Below are 22237 nucleotides of genomic sequence, written 5' to 3'. Positions count from 1 at the left end.
TCAAGACATGTGAGGGACATGGATAAAAACACTAGATACTTCCATCACATAGCCTCGGCGAGGAGGAGAACCAACAGGGTTGATGCACTGGTCATTAATGGAAGATTGATAAGGAATCAAGCAAGAATTAAGATTGCGATTAGGGACTTTTATAAGGACTTATACCATCAGGAGGAGTCACCATTAGTGGGATTCAGAGACGGTCTGGTGGAGATGATTAGCAAGGATGATGCATTGGCTTTGGAGGTGCAACCGACTTCTGAGGAGGTTAGAGAAGCAGTGTGGGATTGTGAGTCAACTAAAGCTCCTGGTAGTGATGGTTACAACATGAACTTCATAAAGAAATGTTGGGATGAAATTGGTTCTGAATTCACGGAAGCGGTGTTGGGTTTTTTCCAATCCTCCAGATTACCGGCAGATGCTAATCTCACTTGGGTGGCACTGGCCCCTAAGTTTACTGGAGCAAAGGAAATCAAGGACCTCAGGCCGATTAGTATGGTCGGGTGTGTGTACAAAGTCATTTCAAAGATGCTGGTTAGGAGAATGCGAGCAATAATGCCACGACTAGTAGGCGAAACACAGAGTGCTTTTGTGAAAGGAAGGAAGATTCATGACGGGGCTCTTATTGCGTGCGAAACTGTTCAATGGATTAAATCAAGAAAAAAAGAAGCGGTGATAATAAAGTTAGACTTCCAGAAGGCATATGATAGGGTGAAGTGGAGCTTCGTGGATCTTGTATTACAGAAGATGGGTTTTGGAAGAAAATTGAGGGGATGGGTTATGGAGTGTGTCAGTACCTGTTCTATGTCACTATTGATAAACGGTTCGCCTTCTAAGCCGTTTAAGATGGAAAGAGGCCTACGACAAGGTGATCCGCTGTCTCCTTTTTTGTTTGTTCTTGTTGTTGATGTTCTACATAGGATGTTTGGGGAGGCAGTTAGGAACGGACGCATATCTCCGTTGCTGGTTGGTAGAGATCATATTGAGCTGTCGCATCTTCAGTTTGCGGATGACACTATTCTGTTCTGCCCTCCAGAGGAAGAGACAGTTGAGAATTACAGGAGGATTCTTCGTTGTTTTGAGCTAATGTCGGGGTTAACTATTAACTTTGACAAATCTAGCTTGATTCCTATTAACTGTGATAATCAGTGGGTACAACGTATGAGTTGTGTGCTGGGCTGTAAGGAAGCATCCCTTCCAGTAAAATACTTGGGGATCTCGCTAGGAGCTAATCCAAGATTGGTGAAGACTTGGAAGCCAATTATTGACAAAGTGGAGGAAAAACTTAGCCTTTGGAAAGCCAAGGTCCTCAATAAAGCTGGTAAGCTGGTGCTCATTAAATCTGTGTTAAATAGCCTTCCTGTGTATTATTTGAGTCTTTATAAGATGCCAAATGCTGTTGCAGAGAAACTTATCTCCTTACAGAGAAGATTTCTATGGAGTAAGGATGATGGTAGAAATGGTATGGCTTTGGTCAGGTGGGAGGTGGTGCAGGCGCCCAAAAAGTTTGGTGGTTTAGGTGTTGGGGATGCTTTGCTCCGAAACTTAGCTCTTCTATTTAAGTGGTGGTGGCGCTTTTCTAAGGAAGATTGCCCGCTATGGAAGAAGGTGGTTTGCTCTTGTAATAATCTAAATCCAAACGTGATGCTGTCCTCTCAGGCTTTACCTATCCGGGGAGGCCCATGGAAGGATATATGCCAGATACAGTTTAAGAATCAGCAAGTGAGACAGAAGATGATCAATGGATTGGCTATGGAGGTTGGTGATGGGAGAGGTACTCGGTTCTGGGAGGATGCTTGGCTGCGTGGTGGTGCTCTAAAAGATCAGTTTCCGAGGCTTTTCTCAGTTTCAAACCAAAGAGGATCTATTATAGGGGATTGTGGGTTTTGGGATGGGGCTGAGTGGATATGGAACTTCCAATGGAGGCGAGAGCTATTCCAATGGGAGTTGGATTTAGTGAACCAGTTGCATGAAACATTAAGGCTGGTCAAACTGGATCATAACAGAGAGGATAGAGTTGTATGGAAATTTGATAAACAAGGAGTCTTTTCTACTAACACTTTTATGCAGGTATTGCAGGAGGACATAATCCCGGAGGATATAACAAGTTACAGCTTTACAAGGACAATTTGGAAAGGTCTTGTCCCACCAAGAGTTGAACTTTTTGTATGGTTTACTTTGATTGATAGGGTCAATACGAAGGAGAGGCTGAGCCGGTTACGAGTTATTAACCAGGAAGATGTTGCATGTGTCTTATGCAACAAAAGTGTTGAATATGGTCATCATTTATTCCTTGGTTGTGATTTTTCATGGCAGGTCTGGTGTGCCTGGTTATCATTTGTCGAGAGGCCATGGTCATGCCCGGAGACATTGAAGGAACATTTTATAAGTTGGACTGAGATATCAGCTAGTAAAGAGGAGCACAAGAGGTGGATGAGCTGTTTTTGTGCGATCATTTGGAACATCTGGCTAGAAAGGAACAGAAGAATTTTTCAGAATAAAGAAAAAGGGGTTGATGATATTATCCATATGTCTTTCATGCACTATAAGGAGTGGTCAGGTGTAGATCCTTTTTGTTGTTGATGGCAATGCCGGAGATGACAAAGGATTAAATAGTGGTGTTTGAGATGGATAGCTACTTATTAGGAGTTTTACTTTATGGTTTACGCAAGTACTTTCTCATGTTTCGCTCCACTTGTTGTGTTGAGCTTCTTTCTTTCAAAAAAAATATACATATTATTTTATCGCTATTAGCTATAAATCATTTTATCTACTAGTATATTATTACATTAGGAAAAGAAAAAATTAAAGAAAATAAACTTGAGTCGATAATCCAAACAGAGAAAGTCATAATCGTTGTATTACGAAAAAGGAAGTGTAATTAGTAACGATTTTAACTGCCTCAACTATTTTTAAAAGGAGTTAGTAGTTAACATTTAACAATCTGCAAATATTTGTACTGTACTATAATTACAGCCTTCGCATTTGCATTAGAATTTAGTCTAATAGAAAAAAAAGGACACATATCACTAATTTTAATTATAAAATATATCTATACAAAATCTGTATATAGTGAATCTTTACACTAGTGTGACCCAATAAATAAACACATATAACAAGAGGGGTTGACTATCACTATCACACAAGACCATTCACTAGTCATCACCATTAATTTGTTCACCCAACATTATCACTCTTTTGAGAATCACATACACACACATAGTGACATACACATCAAGATACCCAAGTAATACTCACACTCATTTAGGTATTTAGGTATGTCCCATTAAGCATTCTTACCTTTGCATCATTATAATGTAAAATGTAAAAAGTAAAAATATTAGAAAAATAAAAAAAACTTTTAAAAAACTATAATTTATATTTTTTATTAGAAAAAGATATTTTTATATAATAAATAAATAAATATTTTTATATTATTATATTTAAATATAATTAATAGATAAAAAGATATTTCTTAGATCCATAATTTTTTTTTAATTTTTTTATCCCATTAATAATTATTTTCAACAGTAAAATAATAACCAAAAGGATATTCAGAATACTTTATTTACGAGGAAAATAAATTTATTTCTAATGTTAATTATTCATCATTTTTCAAAAACCATATTTGGGGTTTGATATGCAACTCAAATACTGTATTATTTTTTTACAGATGTGCGTTAAAAGGTCATATTTTTTGTTTTCTTTTGTTTTTCTGCAAACATTATTGTCACTCAGGTCGAGGTCAAGAAACTAATAAAATGAAGACCATTTCTCACTCAGTCATAGCATGGTAATAACTAATTAATCTAGGATGGTAGTTTTTTCAATTGTTAAAATAGTTTAATAATCAGGGTGTGAACAAATAATATTGTAAAAATAATAGGTGTGACCGTGTGAGATTAATCAAAAGAATGTTAAAGGAGATTAATTACACAAAAAAAGGAATTCTTCATGCTTCTATTTAAAAATAAACTAATAAAGAATAAAACTTCAATAATTTGGTCCCCACCTGTTGTGATAAGTTCTGATGTGGATGCCCATTTCCAATGAAATTCTATTTACCAAAGAATGACTCTATTAAATGTAATTTGAAAATGTTTCATTATAAATAGAGGCTTAAGCCTCTGAATGGAAATACACAAAAACAATAAACAAATCACTTCTCTCTCTTTCTTTATGTTGCTAATACTTTCTCTCTCTTTATATTAAATTTTTCTCCTCCCTCTTTCATATGCTACTAATATATAATAGTAATAAATATATAAGTTTCTAATATTATTATATTATGATAATTATATTAGTGCATATCAAAGCTAGAGTCTTCTATTTATACTTATTTATTTTATATATTATATCTTCATTAGTTATTTATTTATTTTACAACACGTTATCAGCACGAGACTCTGATCAAATATTTAGGAAGACTCAGGTAATATTTTAATTATGTCGAAGCTCTCTCATCTTGAATTCAATGCTCTTGATATATCTGGAAACAATTATTTATCATGGATATTAGATGCTGAAATCCATCTTGATTCAATGGATCTTGGAGATACCATTAAAGCTGAGAATAATGCATCCCAGAAGGATAAAGCTAAAGCCATGATTTTTCTCCGTCGTCATCTTGACGAAGGATTGAAAAATGAATATCTCACATTAAAAGATCCTGCAGATCTTTGGAAAGACCTTGAAGAAAGGTACAATCATCAGAAAACGGTGATACTTCCTCAAGCCCGGTATGAATGGACGCATTTGCGTTTACAAGATTTTAAATCTATAAATGAATATAATTCTGCAATGTTTCGAATCACCTCACGAATGAAATTGTGTGGGGAAAAAATAACTGATCATGATATGTTGGAGAAAACTTTCTCAACCTTCCATGCCTCGAATGTGCTCCTGCAGCAGCAGTATCGAGAAAAAGGGTTTAAAAAATATTCTGAGTTAATTTCTTGCCTTCTTGTTGCCGAACGCAACAATGAGTTGTTATTAAAAAATCATGAAGCGCGCCCAGCTGGCGCCGCCCCATTTCCTGAAGTAAATGCGGCAAATCATTACCCCAGAAGAGGTAAATGGCAAGCTTTTAATAACAAGAAAAATTATGGAAGGAAAAAGAATTATGTTCAAAAGAGAGGATCTCACCAGAAGTGGGACAAAGAAAAGAATATCGGGCAGAATAAATCAACAGAGGAGAAGTGTTTCCGTTGTGGTGGAAAGGGCCATTGGTCTCGTACCTGTCGTACCCCAAGGCACCTAGTTGATCTTTATCAGGCATCTTTGAAAAAGAACGACAAAGGAAAGGAAACAAATTTTGTTTCAAATGATGCTGAGAACTCCACCACTCATTATGATGTATCTGATTTCTTTGAGGATCCTGAAGGAAATATTGGTCATTTGATCAATGATGGAATAGTTTAATATGTGGGATTGTGAAGTATATATGTAAATAAATAATGTAAAGAACTTATTGTTAAGCTTTATTTTCTATGTATTTAAGTTTCAAATGTGATGTACATAAATAATGAAATAATAATGTTTATGAATTTTGAAATTATTAAATGTGTCAAATTTTAAAATAAAATTTCAGTATATGACATAATTTTATGTACAGTGTTTTTTAGGAAAATGATTTTGATCAAGTATTCAATTTAACTGTGCATACTACTTATTTTATTATTATTTATTTTTGAAGAGAATGGTAAGGATATATAATGAAGATGTATGCCTTGCGGATAGTGCAAGTTCGCACACTATTCTCAAAAGTGATATATATTTTACCCATCTTGTGCCAAAAGAGGAATATGTTAATACTATTATTGGCTCAGACAATGTGATAGAAGGCTCCGGAAGAGCTATAATTTTGTTTCCTGGAGGAACAAAATTTATAATAAATAATGCACTGTTATCTACCAAGTCTCAAAGAAACTTGTTGAGTTTTAAAGATATTCGCCGAAATGGATATCATATTGAGACTATGAATGAGGGAAATCATGAGTATTTATGTATCACAACTCATGATTCAAATAAGAAAGTTATATTAGAAAAATTACCCTCACTTTCATCTGGGTTGTATTATACCAAGATTAGTGCAATTGAATCACATGCCACTGTAAACCAGAAGTTTACTAGCCCAAATGAATTCATAACTTGGCACGACCGATTGGGTCATCCGGGAACAACCATGATGAGAAGAATTATTGAAAACTCTCATGGACATTCACTAAAGAACCAGAAGATTCTTAAAACTAGTGAATTTTGTTGTGCTGCATGTTCTCAGGGAAAGTTAATTTTAAGGCCATCACCAGTAAAGATTGGATTTGAGTCCCCTGAATTCCTAGAAAGGATTCAAGGTGATATATGTGGACCTATTCATCCACCATGTGGATCTTTTAGATATTTTATGGTCCTGATAGACGCATCTTCGAGATGGTCACATGTGTGCTTATTATCTTCTCGCAACCTGGCGTTTGCGAGATTATTGGCTCAAATCATTCGATTAAAAGCACAATTTTCAGAAAATCCAATCAAAGCAATTCGTCTTGATAATGCTGGTGAATTTACTTCCCAAGCTTTTGATGCTTATTGTATGGCTAATGGAATAAGTGTTGAACATCCAGTAGCTTATGTTCACACACAAAATGGGTTAGCAGAATCACTTATTAAGCGCCTCCAATTAATTGCTAGACCCTTGCTTATGAGAACAAATCTCCCAACCTCGGTTTGGGGGCATGCTATTTTACATGCCGCGGCACTTATTCGTTTGAGGCCAACGAGTTATCATCAATTCTCTCCTATACAATTAGCTTTTGGCCAGCAGCCAAATGTTTCCCATTTAAGAATATTTGGGTGTGCGATATATGTTCCCATTGCGCCACCTAATCGCACCAAAATGGGACCCCAAAGAAAATTGGGAATATATGTTGGATATGATTCTCCCTCTATAGTGAGGTATCTTGAGATACAAACTGGAGATGTATTTAAAGCCAGGTTTGCGGATTGTCATTTTGATGAATCAAAATTTCCAACATTAGGGGGAGAGAATAAGCTTCCTGAAAAGGAACTTAATTGGAATGCATCATCGTTGATGCATTTAGATCCTCGATCAGGGCAATGTGAACTAGAAGTTCAAAAGATTATACATTTGCAAAGAATAGCAAATGAATTGCCTGATGCATTTTCTGATACAAAGAGGATAACCAAATCTTATATACCAGCGGAAAATGCCTCAATTCGAATTGACGTCCCAGTAGGACAAGTAGCCACTGAAGCAAATTCACGCCAGAAGCGTGGCAGGGCGGAAAATGCCCCAATTCGAATTGATGTCCCAGTAGGACAAATAGCCACGGAAGCAAATACACGCCAGAAGCGTGGCAGGCCTGTCGGTTCCAAAGATAAAAATCCTCGAAAGAGAAAAGAGGTAAATACGATTCCTGTTGAAAAAGACATAGTAAAGACACCGGCAGTTGTCCAAAATTCTGATATAACGCCAGAAGACGTTCAGGTACCTGAAAATTGTGAAAATGACGAGATCTCGATAAATTATGTCTTTACAGGAGAGAAATGGGACCGAAATAAGACAATTGTCAATGAAATATTTGCATATAATGTGGCATTAGATATCATGCATGAAAGTAAGGATCTTGAGCCAAGATCAGTTGAAGAATGTCGACAAAGAAATGATTGGCCAAAATGGGAAGCAGCCATGAAGGCTGAATTAGACTCACTTGCAAAACGTGAAGTCTTCGGACCTGTAGTCCGTACACCTGAAGATGTAAAACCTGTTGGATATAAGTGGGTATTTGTGAGAAAACGAAATGAGAAAAATGAAGTTGTGCGCTATAAAGCCCGACTTGTGGCACAAGGTTTTTCACAAAGGCCCGGTATAGATTATGAAGAAACGTATTCCCCTGTAGTGGATGCGATAACATTGCGTTATTTGGTCAGTCTATCTGCATATCATAAACTGCATATGCATTTAATGGATGTGGTAACAGCCTATTTATACGGCTCATTAGATCGGGATATCTATATGAAAGTCCCTGAAGGATTAAAGATATCTAAACCATCCAATGAATATTCGCAAGGGTCATACTCAGTCAAATTGCAAAGATCTTTATATGGTCTAAAGCAATCTGGACGAATGTGGTATAATCGTCTTACTGAGTACCTGGCCAAAAACGGATTCAAGAATGATGATATCTGCCCATGTGTTTTCATAAAGAAATCTGCATCTGGATTCGTTATAATTGCTGTATACGTTGATGATTTAAATATCATTGGGACTCCTGAAGAGATTCCAACAATTATAAAAACTCTAAAAGAAGAGTTTGAGATGAAAGATCTTGGAAAGACTAAATTTTGTCTCGGCCTGCAGATCGAGCATATAAAAGACGGGATCTTTATTCATCAAACAACATACACAGAAAAGATCTTGAAAAGATTTTATATGGATAAGTCACATCCATTAAGTACACCAATGATCGTAAGATCTTTGGATGTGAAAAAGGATCAATTTCGTCCTAAAGAAGAAAATGAAGATATCCTTGGTCCTGAAGTACCATATCTTAGTGCCATTGGAGCGCTAATGTATCTTGCTAATAATACGCGACCTGACATATCATTCGCGGTGAATTTACTAGCAAGGTATAGTTCCTCTCCAACCAGAAGACATTGGAGTGGAATCAAACAAATTTTTCGATATCTTCATGGAACGGTTGATACGGGATTGTTTTATCCCTACGGATCCAAGTCACAACTAGTTGGCTATGCAGATGCCGGATACTTGTCTGATCCACATAAAGGGAGATCTCAAACAGGATACCTGTTCACATATGGTGGTACAGCTATATCTTGGAGGTCCACGAAACAGACGATTGCTGCAACATCCTCTAATCATGCTGAAATACTGGCGATTCATGAAGCTAGTCGCGAGTGTTTTTGGCTGAGAAGTCTGATTCAATATATTCTGTCATCATGTGGACTGATTGATCATAAGATAGCTCCAACCGTCCTGTTTGAAGATAATACAGCATGCATTGCTCAACTTAAAGGCGGATACATTAAAGGCGATAGAACAAAGCACATTTCTCCCAAATTCTTCTTCACTCATGATCTTCAGAATCAAGGGACAATTGATATCCAACAGATCCGTTCAAGTGACAATCTGGCAGATTTATTTACAAAGTCACTCCCAAAATCCTCCTTTGAAAGATTGGTACATGAGATTGGGATGCGCCGATTTCGAGACGTTAAATGATGTCGGCAAGAGGGGGAGACTGTACTCTTTTTTCCTTGGTCAGGTTTTTTTTCCCATTGGGTTTTTCTTGACAAGGTTTTTAATGAGGCAGTCCCCATCACAAAGGATATTGTACTCTTTTTCCTTCACTAAGGTTTTTCCCACAGGATTTTCTTTAGTAAGGTTTTAACGAGGCAATAATCCTAAATGGGCATCCAAGGGGGAGTGTTGTGATAAGTTCTGATGTGGATGCCCATTTCCAATGAAATTCTATTTACCAAAGGATGACTCTATTAAATGTAATTTGAAAATGTTTCATTATAAATAGAGGCTTAAGCCTCTGAATGGAAATACACAAAAACAATAAACAAATCACTTCTCTCTCTTTCTTTATGTTGCTAATACTTTCTCTCTCTTTATATTAAATTTTTCTCCTCCCTCTTTCATATGCTACTAATATATAATAGTAATAAATATATAAGTTTCTAATATTATTATATTATGATAATTATATTAGTGCATATCAAAGCTAGAGTCTTCTATTTATACTTATTTATTTTATATATTATATCTTCATTAGTTATTTATTTATTTTACAACACCACCCAAATTTTTCTCTGAATGAGTCTCTAATTTTTGTTGATTAGCTGTTAGTTCCAAAATTTTTACATTATAAGACATATTAACCTCTTAAAAACTCATGGATATAGGTCAGTAATTTTTAATATTTTTTGTTATTATTTAATCAGTATAAATATTAAATTATTTTTAACAAATAAAATTTATTAATTTATATGTATAAATTTTAAAAAATATGAATAAAAACTGTATTAATTTATTTGTACAAATTCTAATAAATATAGATATAAATTATATATTTTTTATGTATAATATATATATATATATATATATAAATTATTATTGATCAAATACTAATAAAAAATACTAATATTTATTAGTTATTGTTCTCAAACTTTTTTTTAGTAATAAGTTTGATCATTCTTTTTATAAATTTATTGAGAACTCAATTATTTCACAAGTTAAAAATTTAGATACTACTAATAAATAAAAGAGAAAAATATATATTTTATAAATAAAAATAAGAGAAGTACTATTTTAATATTTCTCAAAAAAAGGAGAGTAAAACTTTTTCAAATAAAAAAGATAGAATCAAACTATAAAAAGAGTCGCTCAAAAAAGTTTGAAGATTGATTTGGAATTTTCGTGGATAAAGTGATAAACAATATAATGTTAAAGGTGTGACCGAGTGAGAATATTTATGATTCCGTTTTCTTGTTTGGTTTTACCTTTTTTGGGTCCAAAATTCGTTAGTCATGGCTATAAAATGTGGAAAAATTGTATTAAGAAGCTTCTCAGAATGAAGTTCTGTAATAATTCTCTAAGAACATGATCTAAGTTCTAAAGAAGTTGGTATATGATCAAAATTAAATAAATAAAGAAGCTGACTGTGGCTGACTTTGACTTATGAATTTGACAGTCCGATAGTACATATTCATAGAAAACCAATAAGATTCATGACCATGATGTTGACTCCACTACACGTTTAATCGTGATTCTTCTCAGTTTCTCTCTCACTCTCTCTCTCTCTCTCTCTCACACACACACACACATATATATATATATATATATATATATATAATTTTATTGGTGATATGTAGCAAACTCGCACTATCCTTCAAAGTTCGACAATGGTGCTGCAAGTTGCAACGTCTATTTCGGGGAACGAGAGATTCCATGATAAAGAAACTAAAGAAGAACGTGATATACATTCACTGTTACAAGTGCCGCTGTGGTCCATATGTTTTATATGTTTGACTGGCTACTTTCAAAGTCAGTTTCGCACATTTTTTCATTATTTGAAATAATAATTAGCCTAATATATAAGGAGGGATTCCGCTAGTGAGATAATGGACTATTTGTACAATGGACAATAGACTATTTATACAATGTGTACAATGGGTACAATAGGTTATTGAGTTACAAAATGAACATCCCACATACTATCTAGAATAACCATCCGAGTACTAGGATAATAAATATTTTTCCCTTTTAAATCTAGCGCTCTAATACCATGTCATGATACCACTCATCCCAAAAACTTCAATTGATAGAAAAAAGTAACACTAATGATTATATCTCTAATACTCCATAAACTTCTATTATTCACATTGTATAAATATTCCATTGACTCCTCATATTTTCCCTATAAGTATATGTGGAGAAACTTACATAACAATCTTCATCATTTCCACTTACTCTATTGTTTATTGTAACCAAGGAAGAAATGAAACCTGTCATGGTGGTGTGGGTGTTGGTGTTGGCCTTACTCCTATCTTGTGGAAACGTTTACAGCAGAGTAACGGATTCTGTTACGTGTTCCAGTCAGTGGTGCGGAACGCATAACATAAGCTATCCATTCACACTAACTAACACTCCACCTAACTGCGGTGATCCCACCTTCAACAACACGCTCTCTTGCGACAATCATAACCAACTCTTTCTTTACTTCAAATCACGAAAATTCTATGTTCAGTCTATTAATTACAACAACTCCACACTCCGATTAGTAGATTCCACCATTATTAACAACTCTTCTTATTTTCTGGCCTCCTATAATTTCAACTCTTACAAATCATATCAACACCATCACAAGCAGATTCTATACGTGACGTGTCCAAACGCGGTGGGATCCGAAGTTGATGACCCTGCTGCTGCAACTTGCGTCAACGGTTCTTATGCGCGTGGAAGTAGCAGCTTCCATGTCTATGATGGTAACAAGACTTTGCAAGAGTTGGGACTGCAAGACACGTGTCGCATAGAGTGGATGTATCCAAGTTCGTGGCCGGGTGAAATCGACGGTGGAAACATCTCTTGCGTAGATATCCATACAATGCTGCTTTACGGGTTTGAAATTCCCTGGGTCTTGTGTTTTTGCCAAGATGCTGTCTTCGATGATCAAAAGAACAACCTTCGTTGTTTAAGTCAACACTCACGCACTCCTTTAGGTTTGTTCTTAGGCAGAGACTCAGATGCAGAGGCAAACTCATATAAAGTTGATAGTTAAAAATTATCAGACAATTTGGCATGTTGGACTAAATTGTCATCTAACGATATTCAATTATCAACTTTACATGAAGAGAGTTTCCACCTTGCTCTTAGTATAATTTCAACCACAATATATGCTCTTATTATGTGTGTGCATACATTAATGTTATTATTTAACAATTTTCTTGTTGCTTGTATGTTTCTTGCAGTTGAAGTCATTGGAGACTGGATATACTATATAATATGTAAGTCCTTGTCTTTCTCTTTTATGTATCTATAATTGTTTGTTTAACTTTGGATTTGTGAGTGCATTGGAATACTAGAATCATCTCATACTAAATGCATGAACAGAGAAGAAGCTAACCTTGAAAAAGAAAAAAAAAAATCTCAAGTGTCGTATCCTCCAATCTTGACGAAATGACTAGTGTCGAACTTATTTAATTTTAAATTTAATACGTACCAAAAAAGTTATAATGAGTGTAACCTATTGTTAGATTTGATTTTAAAATCTAAAATGTAACCAGTTTTTCTTTTATTTCATCTCAGTCAATTAAATTCCAAATACAATTAAATTCCTTATGATTGGTTTTCTCTTGTTGCATTTCCTTTAATTTCTAGTTTTCTTGGTTGGCAAATTCATGCTTGGAATTGCATTCGTCATCTTCTGCGAATGGCGACAGAAGAATTTAGGCACGTATTACACCATTGAAGATTTTCTGCGAAATAACAATGAAATCTTGCCATTTAGATACTCTTACAAAGACATCAAGAACATAAGCAAAGGATTCAAAACAAAACTGGGAAATGGAGGCTATGGCTCTGTCTTTCAAGGAAAACTTCCAAGTGGTCGTCTTGTAGCTGTCAAAGTTTTGAATAACACTAACACCAGATCTAATGAAGAAGAATTTATCAGTGAAGTTGCTACTATTGGTAGAATTTACCATGTCAATGTAGTGCAACTCATTGGTTTCTGTGTGGAAGGACTAACACGTGCTCTTATATATGAGTTAATGGAAAATGGGTCTCTAGAAAAGTACATATTTTCACATGAAAAAGGTGTTTTCTTAACTTGTGAAAAATTGTACAAAATTTCTCTTGGAGTGGCACGTGGCATCGAGTTCATGCATAATGGTTGTGACATGAAGATTCTGCATTTTGATATCAAGCCTCAAAACATTCTTCTTGATGAGAATTTCAATCCGAAAGTCTCTGATTTCGGACTTGCAAAGCTATGTCCCACTAGTGATAGCAAAGTGTCTTTGACTGCAGCAAGAGGGACCATAGGATACATGGCTCCTGAGCTTTTCTACAGAAACATTGGAACAATTTCCGATAAAGCTGATGTCTATAGTTTTGGAATGTTGTTAATGGAGATGGCAAGTAGGAAAAAGAATCTGAATGCATCGGCTAAAAATTCTAGCCAAATTTATTTCCCTTTCTGGGTTTATAATCAGTTACATGATGGAAGTGAAATTGTTATTGAAAATGACACAGATGAGGAGAGGAAGTTGGCCAAAAAGATGATGATTGTGGCATTATGGTGTATACAAACAAAGCCTAGTGATCGTCCTTCAATGAAGAGAGTTGTGGAGATGCTTGAACAAGATGATGAAGAATTGGAAATATCTCCTAAGCCTTACATATATTCACATGATATACCTGCACAAGATGTTGGAGATTTTAGCACTTCAATGCTATTCTCTGATGTATCATCAGTTAGTAATTCTAAAAAAATTGTGTATTCCCCTTAGCAAATATTAGAGGGTTATATTCCTCTATAAAATTTGTAATTCTTTTTATTCAATAATGGGATTATATATATATATATTCACGAGCAGTGCTTTTTGTAATTTTTCCAATAGAATATTTGTTAAAGCAAAACTAGCAGCAAGTCACCATCTTAATTCTTATGAATACATGTTTTCTTATCATTCTGAACCAAATCCAGCAACTTTTCTTGCTACCTCATTAAAAAGGGGTTTTAGAAGTTCTCCGAAATTTGGTATCGAAATTGCATGAAACTTTGAAATGGATACTTGAACCACTTTAATCCAACAACAAAAATTGTAATTTCTTCTGTGTAAACTACCACTTCTACTAACTCCGCTGGTAGCCTAGCTAGCAAAAACCAAAAAGAAAATCCTAATCTAGAAGCATTGAATCCAAAGGAAAATACATTTATTGGAACTGGGAATCTTAATATTGAATTTTGTGCTTGATCTCTAGTAAGTAGAATGAGTGTTTTTGTTACAAGAATCTGAGACAAACACAAAGCTCTTGAACAATTGATTCTATCATATTCAACATATATTAATCAAATCAATTGACTCTATCATATACCTCAGAAATACACATATATATGACATAGCCAAGGAAAAAAGCTGGATGCAGATCTTGCAAATTTATATCAGATCAGAGTCCAAACAGAACACTTCTATTCTTTGGAACCACTAACTGATGACATATCAGAGGATACCCTTGAACTGCTATCTTTTCCAACTTCGCCTTCAGGTTCATCAAGTGGATAGAAGTAAGGCTTAGGAGGCATTTCTAGTAAGTCTTCATCTTGTTCTAGCATCTCCACAACTCTCTTCATCGAAGGACGATCAGTAGGCTTTGTTTGTATACACCACAATGCCACAATCATCATTTTCTTTGCCAACTTCGTCTCTTCATCTGTGTCATTTTCTATTGTTATTTCCCTTCCATCTTGTAATTGATCATAAACCCAGAAAGGAAAATAAATTTGGCTGGAATTTTCAGTCAAAGCATTCAAATTCTTCCTTCTACTAGCCATTTCCATCAACAACATCCCAAAGCTATAAACATCTGCTTTGTATGAGATTGTGCCAACGTTTCTATAGAAGAGCTCAGGAGCCATGTACCCTATGGTTCCTCTTGCTGCGGTCAGAGACACAATGCTTTTATCAGTGGGATAAAGCCTTGCAAGTCCAAAATCAGAGACTTTTGGATTGAATTTCTCATCCAAAAGAATGTTATGAGGCTTAATGTCAAAGTGCAAAATTTTAATGTCACAACCATTATGCAGATACTCAATACCACGTGCCACTCCAAGAGAAATATTGTACAGTTTTTCACAACTTAAGGAATTTGAAGCACTCTCTTGAGGTGAAAATATGTATTTTTCTAAGGAGCCATTTTGCATTAACTCATACACCAAACAACGCTTTGATCCCTCCACACAGAAACCAATGAGTTGGACCACATTAACATGATGAATTCTTCCAATAGTAGCAACTTCATTTATGAACTCCTGGCCATTGGATTTGGCCTTATTCAATACCTTAACAGCTACAAGACGACCGCTTCGAAGTTTTCCTTGGAAGACAGAGCCATAGCCTCCATTTCCCAGTTTAGTCTTGAACTTTCCAGTTATGTTCTTGATTTCTTTGTAGGAGTATCTAATTGGCATGATGTTGTTGTCACTTCGCAGAAAATCTTCAATACTATCGTATATGGATAAATGTCTTCGTCTCCATTTACATATGCAGAAAATAACGATGAATAGAACTCCAAGTCCAAATTTGCCAAGAAAAAATAAAACTGTAAAGAAGATGGGAAAATAGTTGAGAAATCATAAAATTATTCAGTTTAACAACTTTAGAGTTGAATGACAAAATTTTTAAACTTATTTATGCTATGTTTCATTGTTGTTGTTTCTCATTTTTACTGCTAAATTTTAATGGTGTTCCCTTCATAAATTCCATGATGTCATCATCATCATCATCATAATATTACTATTTCCTACATTGTTTACCCAATTTTAAACTATGGTAGTGTTCCTTAGTAAACTCCATAAGGGCATCATAGACCTATGCCTAGATTTCAATGCCGAAAAAAATAAGTACATAGCGCAAAAGGAAAGACAAGGCTTACTCGTTCCATACACCAGACACCCAACAATCAGTGCAACTAGGGCTGCAAAAAACAAACAGGGAAAAGATTAAATTAGTATTGTATAAGCTAATGACACCTAAATTCTTAAGTTTTCTATAAATTATTAAGATTAAAGAAAGAGGGAATTCTTGTGATATTTTATAAGATTATAGAATACCAGTATTCACATAATGTGTTATTGAGAAATTGGCAGACGCCTTATTAACTAAAGTACAGGTACCTTAAGAAGGCGTAAGGTTTCGATAATGAAACCCTAATGAGTTTGGAAAACTCCAAATTAATTTGATGATGATCAAACATTATTAAAACAATTAATTACAAAATTATTAATTTGATTTTTAATCCACACTTATTAATTAATAATTTTGTTATATGCAGATTTTATCAATGGACACAAAAGAATGCATGCAGTCCAATTTAATTGACAAAAATAATCAGCCTTTGTGTAAAATATTAATATAAGTGGCTGATTTATTAAAATGATAATTGGGCCAAAAATTTAAAAAGCAAGCCCAATTAAAATCCTTGCAAGACCAACAAGGGTTAGGTCCAAAATTGAAAATAAAGAGAAAGTAAAAGATGAATGCTTCCCACGGACACCAACTCCTTTCATAGTTGGAATTCAAATTTTGAATTAAATGGATTTAATGAATGCCTTAGAAAGAGAAAATCTGATTTGATGGCATTTATTGAGTTGGGTTTATTGAGTTGGGTACGTTACAAGGCAAAAGCATGAGAATTTGATTTTAATTGATTATAATCTATATCACACATTACTTCCATTGCTTTTCTTCTTTCTACTCTCTCTTCTTTCTCTTTGCATACGGTCACCTCACTGTCAGAGAAGAAGATGGTAGAAGCAAGTAATTTGAAGAAGGAAGCAGAGGCTAGGCATGGGTAATGTAAACCTAACTCATTTTCATTTTCTTCTTTAATTACATTGCAAGTTTTTCTCTGTTCTCTCTCCTCTCTCTCGGTCTTGTCTAGCAGAAAAGGAGGGATAAAGCAATCTATCGGTAAAAATCACAGAGAAGCTAGTTGCAAAGAAGAGGCCATTATGATGATGGCGTCAGGAAAAAGAAAACATAAAGTATGTAGTGGCTGAGATTTTCACCAAGAATGGTTAGATTTGGTGAGGTAATCTCGAGCTCTTCATGCTCAAAAAGGAAGAAGAAGATTCGGCCAGCAAGGAGGAGATTCTTAGAGGCATGGCTTGTCTTTGATTCTGCTCAACCACCACAGGAAGTAGCTAGAGTGGCGAAGTGATGGAAGAGGCAGAGATTGAAGCAGATGAAGTCATCATCATCATGAAGCATCAAGGGCCAGAAATCCATCTTGGAGAGGAAGTTAAGGATGGAGTGCTCGGATTGATGAAGAGTGATGACCAAGGAAGGACTAGAGGTAATTGTATGTTGGGTTTTGCATGGTTATCTCTTCTCTCTCTATATGGCCGAACCGGATCTGTTTCTTGAAGGAAAAGAAGTTAGGCTTGGGTGTTGGCTTCAAGTGTGGAGGCTTCCCTCTTCTATAAAAAGAGTGAACAACCACTGTTTGAAGCAAGGAAAAAATTTGAGAGTGCAAGGCACAGAGTTCTCAGAGCTACTTGAGCTAACAGTTTTCTCTTCTCCTTCAATGTATTCTGTTTAGTATTTTTCTGTTTAATTTTGTCATGTCTTGAGTCTCATGGAAAAAGGCAAACAGTGAGGTTTGTATGAAAAAGTCATAGAGCGGAAAAAGGCAGAGAGTGCAAAATTAAAAGAAAAAGCCATAGATGTCCTTAGAGTTCCTTTGTACATCTGTGTTGTGTTTCATGATTCTGTGGAAATCCCATTGTAAGTTGGGTTAGCACTTTACAGTTGAAAGCTTGGCAGTGACCAAGTCAAGTTTAGGATTGGGTTTAGAATTCTGAACTTGTCCCAGATAGGAAGGGTAGTTCCTAGGGAGAATTGGTGTATGTAATCAAAGTTGATTATAGTGAAATTCCATCATTGTTGTGATGGAGACTGGATGTAGGCTGCACTGCACTTAGCAGCTGAATCAGGATATATCTGGGTGTAATCTTCCTTCTCTCCTACTCCATTTCTGTTTCTACTGCACAGGAGCAAAATCCAAAAATGTCTCATGCCAAGTGACGAGACTAAATGAAAAAGTCTCGTGGCTAGGGACGAGCTAAAAAGAGAAAAGTCTCCTCTAAGTTCAGAAAGTGTAAGCAAGCAAAAAAGGGGCTAAGATTCAACCCCCTTTTAGCCACTAAAACCATCAAACCCATATATGAATAGGTAAATATCGAGTTAAATTCATAGATACTCACTTACAAATTTTCGGCATAAGTGGAGGCTTATAACAAATGACTTTATGATCACTGAGCATGGCATATCCTGGATCATCATTCTTGCAATATGCTTTCAACCAAGAAAGTTCAAACCCGTAGAGCAACATATGATGGTTGTCTGTGCATGAAATATTTGTGTGTTTGATTTCAGTAGGCCATGAAGTCAGATACATCCACTCTACCTGACACAAGTCTCCAAATGCCAAATCCTGGAGAGGTTTGTCAATATCACTGACATAGAATGTACTCCCAAGCGCATAAGATCCATTCATGCAGGTTGTTGCAGCAGCAGTAGCAGAAGATTTTACTCCATATGGTGGGCACTTCAAATATAACATCTGCTTTGTCAATATAATAACATCATTATGCTGTTTATAGAACCAACATGGTTCATCTTTGGCACGGGTGAAGTTGTAGGAGGCTAAAGAATAAGGAAGGAGGTATGAGTGATCATGGCTATGTAGGGCAACATTGGCATCTACTAGTCGAATTGTGTAGTTGTTGTAGTTAATTGATTGCACTTGGAACTTGATTGATTTGAGATAGAGAAAGAGTTGGTTATCATTCTCGCAAGAGAGGGTGTACCTGTGCTCACCACAGGGGCTTGGACTACTATTATTCAGCCTGAAAGGATGGATACCTTATGTCATGCCTCCCACACCACCCAGATAAACACATTCTTTTGTCTGAATCCGTTGCCACCTTGGTATTCCACCGGTTGTCATAAATAATGGAAACGTATAAGGAGATCCCCAGAAGCAGTAGAAGGGGTACCAAAAATGAACAAAGGGATAACATTTTATTTTATTTAATTGGGTCTAGACATCAATAACAAGAGACTACAGATATAGATTTAGAAACATATATAACAAGAATTCACTTGCTTTGCAGCGCAGCACCACTTATTCACAAGGACTTACAACGAAGTCTCTGGGAAACGTATGTGCTCCATAGAGGAGTTGACCATCATTGTCTCACAACTCCATTCACAAGTCATCATACATATGTTGTTTTGACCATATTTTTTAATGTGACTGATGAGACCTTCCAGCTGCAGAAATTTCCTAGAAACTACTTTAATTAATCTAATCACACAATATATATCACGCTTTTGTACATGACATATACATAACTTGGACTCATTCTAGGTATGTCCCATTAAGCATTCTTATGTTTCAAGCTCATACGCAAATATGTTTGTTATTCTGATACTGACATTTTAGTATTTTACTTATCCTTTAAAAAGGGTAAAGATAAACAATCATGGTAAATGTACATAAAAAAATAATTATCAATTAACTATTATATAAATATATAAATTTGGTATTTTATACAAAATTTTTAGTATACTACTATATACTTAATTTAGTAGGTGATTGTTTAGTTAAAAAAGTTGTGTGAATATATACAATTACATAATAACACTAATTTAATGGCTAATTATTTTTATAATGAAAAACACATACCTTATCACGTGTTAGTTAAAATTATCTAGCTGAGTCAAAAGGATAATTTAGTTTAAGAAACTAAGTTTAAAAGGAACACATTGTTCTCATATTTTTTAGTTTACTTTTTCAATAAATAAACAATACATACGAAAACAAAAGTTACACTTTCGTTTCATCGTTATATCAACATACTTGTGAACTGTTTAGTACATTAAGGAATAGGAAGTCTTTTATTTTCTTAGAAATGTAGAAGAAGAAAATTAGACAAGGCAATGTTGAACAACAGCACAAAACAGAACTTATACAAAAAGGGAATTATTATGATACTTTATAAGATTATAGAATATGAGTATTCAGATAATCTGTTATTGGGAAATTGGCAGGTGTCTTATTAACTAAAATTAGTTACTTGAAATTTTTTTTTTTATAAAAAATTGACAACAAATTTTAAAACATTGATTAAATTAAAAGGTACCTTCATAAAGAGAAGATACAAGAAAACAATAACAAATCTCATATAAGAATAAGTAATATCGAGTTAAATTAGTAAGGTACACACTTACAATTATCAAATGGAGACCTTTCGTAATGATTGTTATAACAAACGATGTTGTTATGATCACCGAGAATGGCAGAGTCTGTGTCATTATAGCAATATCCTTTCATCCAAGAAAGTTCAAACCCGTAGAGCAGCAAATGATGGATGTCTGTGCATGAAATGTTGATCTGCTTGATTTCAGTAGGCCATGAAGTCAAATACATCCAATCTATATGACATGAGTCTCTGAACGCCAAATCCTGGAGACGCTTGTCAAGATCACTTACATAGAATGTACTCCCAAGCGCATAAGATCCATTCATGCAGGTTGTTGCAGCAGCAGTAGCAGAAGATTTTACTCCATACGGTGGGCACTTCAAATATAGCATCTGCTTTGTCAATCTAATAAAATCAAAATGCTGTTTATAGATCCGATATTGATATGGTTCATCTTGGGCTCCGGTGAAGTTGGAGGGGGTTAAAGAATAAGGAAGAGGGTGAGAGATATCATGACTATGCAAAGCAACATTAGCATCTACTAGTCGAATTGTGTAGTTGTTGTAGTTAATTGATTGCACTTGGAACTTGATTGATTTGAGATAGAGAAAGAGTTGGTTATCATTCTCGCAAGAGAGGGTGTACCTGTGCTCACCACAGTGGCTTGGACTACTATTATTCAGCCTGAACGGGTACCTTATGTCATGCCTCCCACACCACCCGGATGAACACATTGTTTTATTTGCATCAATTGCCACCTCGCTATCCCACCGGGAGTCATAAATATTATTGAAAACGTATGAGGAGATCCCCAGCAGCAGTAGAAGGGGTACCAAAAATGAACAAAGGGATAACATTTTCTTTAATTTGGTATACACATCAATAACAAGAGACTACAGATATAGATTTAAAAACACATATAACAAGAATTCACTTGCTTCACATGGCAGCACCACTTATTCACAAGGACTTGCAATCAAGTCTCCGGAAACGTATGTGCTCCATGGAGGTGTTGACTATCACTGTCTCAAGTCGCCACACATGTTTTGACCAGACTTTGTAATGCGAGTGATGAGACCTCCCAGCTGCAGAAATTTCCTAGAAACTACTTTAATTAATCTAATCACACATTATCACTCTTTTGTACATGACATCTACATAACTTGGACTCGTTCTAGGTATGTCCCATTAAGCATCCTTGTCTTAATGTCTTTTAAGCTCATATGCAAATATGTTCGTGTGAGAATAGGGTTAGTGATGTGAGTGTGAGAGAATAGGGTTGAAGAGGGGGCCTCAACGGCCATTAGGATCTTTTTTATTAAATACAAACGACAACAAAAATATGAGACAAATGATGAAACGATGCAGAAAGTGCTTTAAAGACGACTGGTGTTAAGTTCAAAGATAAATTTGAGATGATTTTAAGTTCAAGGATGAATTCAAAATTCAATAGCAAATTCATGGACCACTTTAAGATTTGACTCTTATTCCGATATGACATTTTACTTATCCTTTGACCTTTAATTTTATTTTTTTGGTACTTATACGGGGCTAAAAAGGAAAAACAAAAACAATTACACAACTACTCTGCGGGGAAACATACCCTCTAGCATCATCATACAAGATTTGAGTTAATCCTCTAACTGGTTGATCAACAAAACTGTATCCCAAGCCAGCCTTCAAATTCTGTTTACACATCC

At 35.2% G+C, this 22237-nt stretch overlaps 2 protein-coding genes across 3 annotated transcripts; one reads left to right on the top strand and one right to left on the bottom strand.

Moving 5' to 3' along the window:
- The first annotated feature begins 11491 nt into the window (after positions 1-11491).
- LOC130944220 (rust resistance kinase Lr10-like) lies at positions 11492-14209 on the top strand. The gene is made up of 3 exons (XM_057872434.1): positions 11492-12264; positions 12514-12549; positions 12923-14209. The coding sequence occupies exons 1-3, from the start codon at positions 11544-11546 to the stop codon at positions 14053-14055; spliced, it is 1890 nt and encodes a 629-aa protein (XP_057728417.1). The 5' UTR covers positions 11492-11543; the 3' UTR covers positions 14056-14209.
- An 87-nt stretch (positions 14210-14296) lies between these two features.
- On the bottom strand, positions 14297-21584 carry LOC130944218 (rust resistance kinase Lr10-like). Of its 2 annotated transcripts, none has more exons than XM_057872431.1 (3): positions 18538-19191; positions 16202-16243; positions 14297-15868 (listed from the first exon to the last, which is right to left on the bottom strand). In XM_057872431.1, the coding sequence occupies exons 1-3, from the start codon at positions 18890-18892 to the stop codon at positions 14739-14741; spliced, it is 1527 nt and encodes a 508-aa protein (XP_057728414.1). In that variant the 5' UTR covers positions 18893-19191; the 3' UTR covers positions 14297-14738. The 2 variants fall into 2 exon arrangements, with proteins under 2 accessions (XP_057728414.1, XP_057728412.1); XM_057872429.1 differs by lacking the exon at positions 18538-19191 and adding an exon at positions 20566-21584 and having other exon boundaries at positions 14299-15868.
- Between the last annotated feature and the right edge of the window lie 653 nt (positions 21585-22237).

Source organism: Arachis stenosperma, chromosome 8 (assembly GCF_014773155.1).
Source record: "Arachis stenosperma cultivar V10309 chromosome 8, arast.V10309.gnm1.PFL2, whole genome shotgun sequence".
NCBI lineage: Eukaryota > Viridiplantae > Streptophyta > Magnoliopsida > Fabales > Fabaceae > Arachis > Arachis stenosperma.
This window is presented reverse-complemented; position numbering and strand designations above follow the sequence as displayed.

Bases quoted from the DNA above. Each gene is read 5' to 3' on its own strand.
- LOC130944220 (XM_057872434.1), top strand. From the start codon at position 11,544: ATGAAACCTGTCATGGTGGTGTGGGTGTTGGTGTTGGCCTTACTCCTA. The intron at 12,265-12,513 runs GTTTGTTCTTAG...TGTTTCTTGCAG, and splicing joins ACACTCACGCACTCCTTTAG to TTGAAGTCATTGGAGACTGG. The intron at 12,550-12,922 runs GTAAGTCCTTGT...TTTAATTTCTAG, and splicing joins CTGGATATACTATATAATAT to TTTTCTTGGTTGGCAAATTC.
- LOC130944218 (XM_057872429.1), bottom strand. From the start codon at position 21,394: ATGTTATCCCTTTGTTCATTTTTGGTACCCCTTCTACTGCTGCTGGGG. The intron at 16,244-20,565 runs GTAAGTGTGTAC...TGTTTTTTGCAG, and splicing joins AAGGTCTCCATTTGATAATT to CCCTAGTTGCACTGATTGTT. The intron at 15,869-16,201 runs GTAAGCCTTGTC...TCTTCTTTACAG, and splicing joins GTGTCTGGTGTATGGAACGA to TTTTATTTTTTCTTGGCAAA.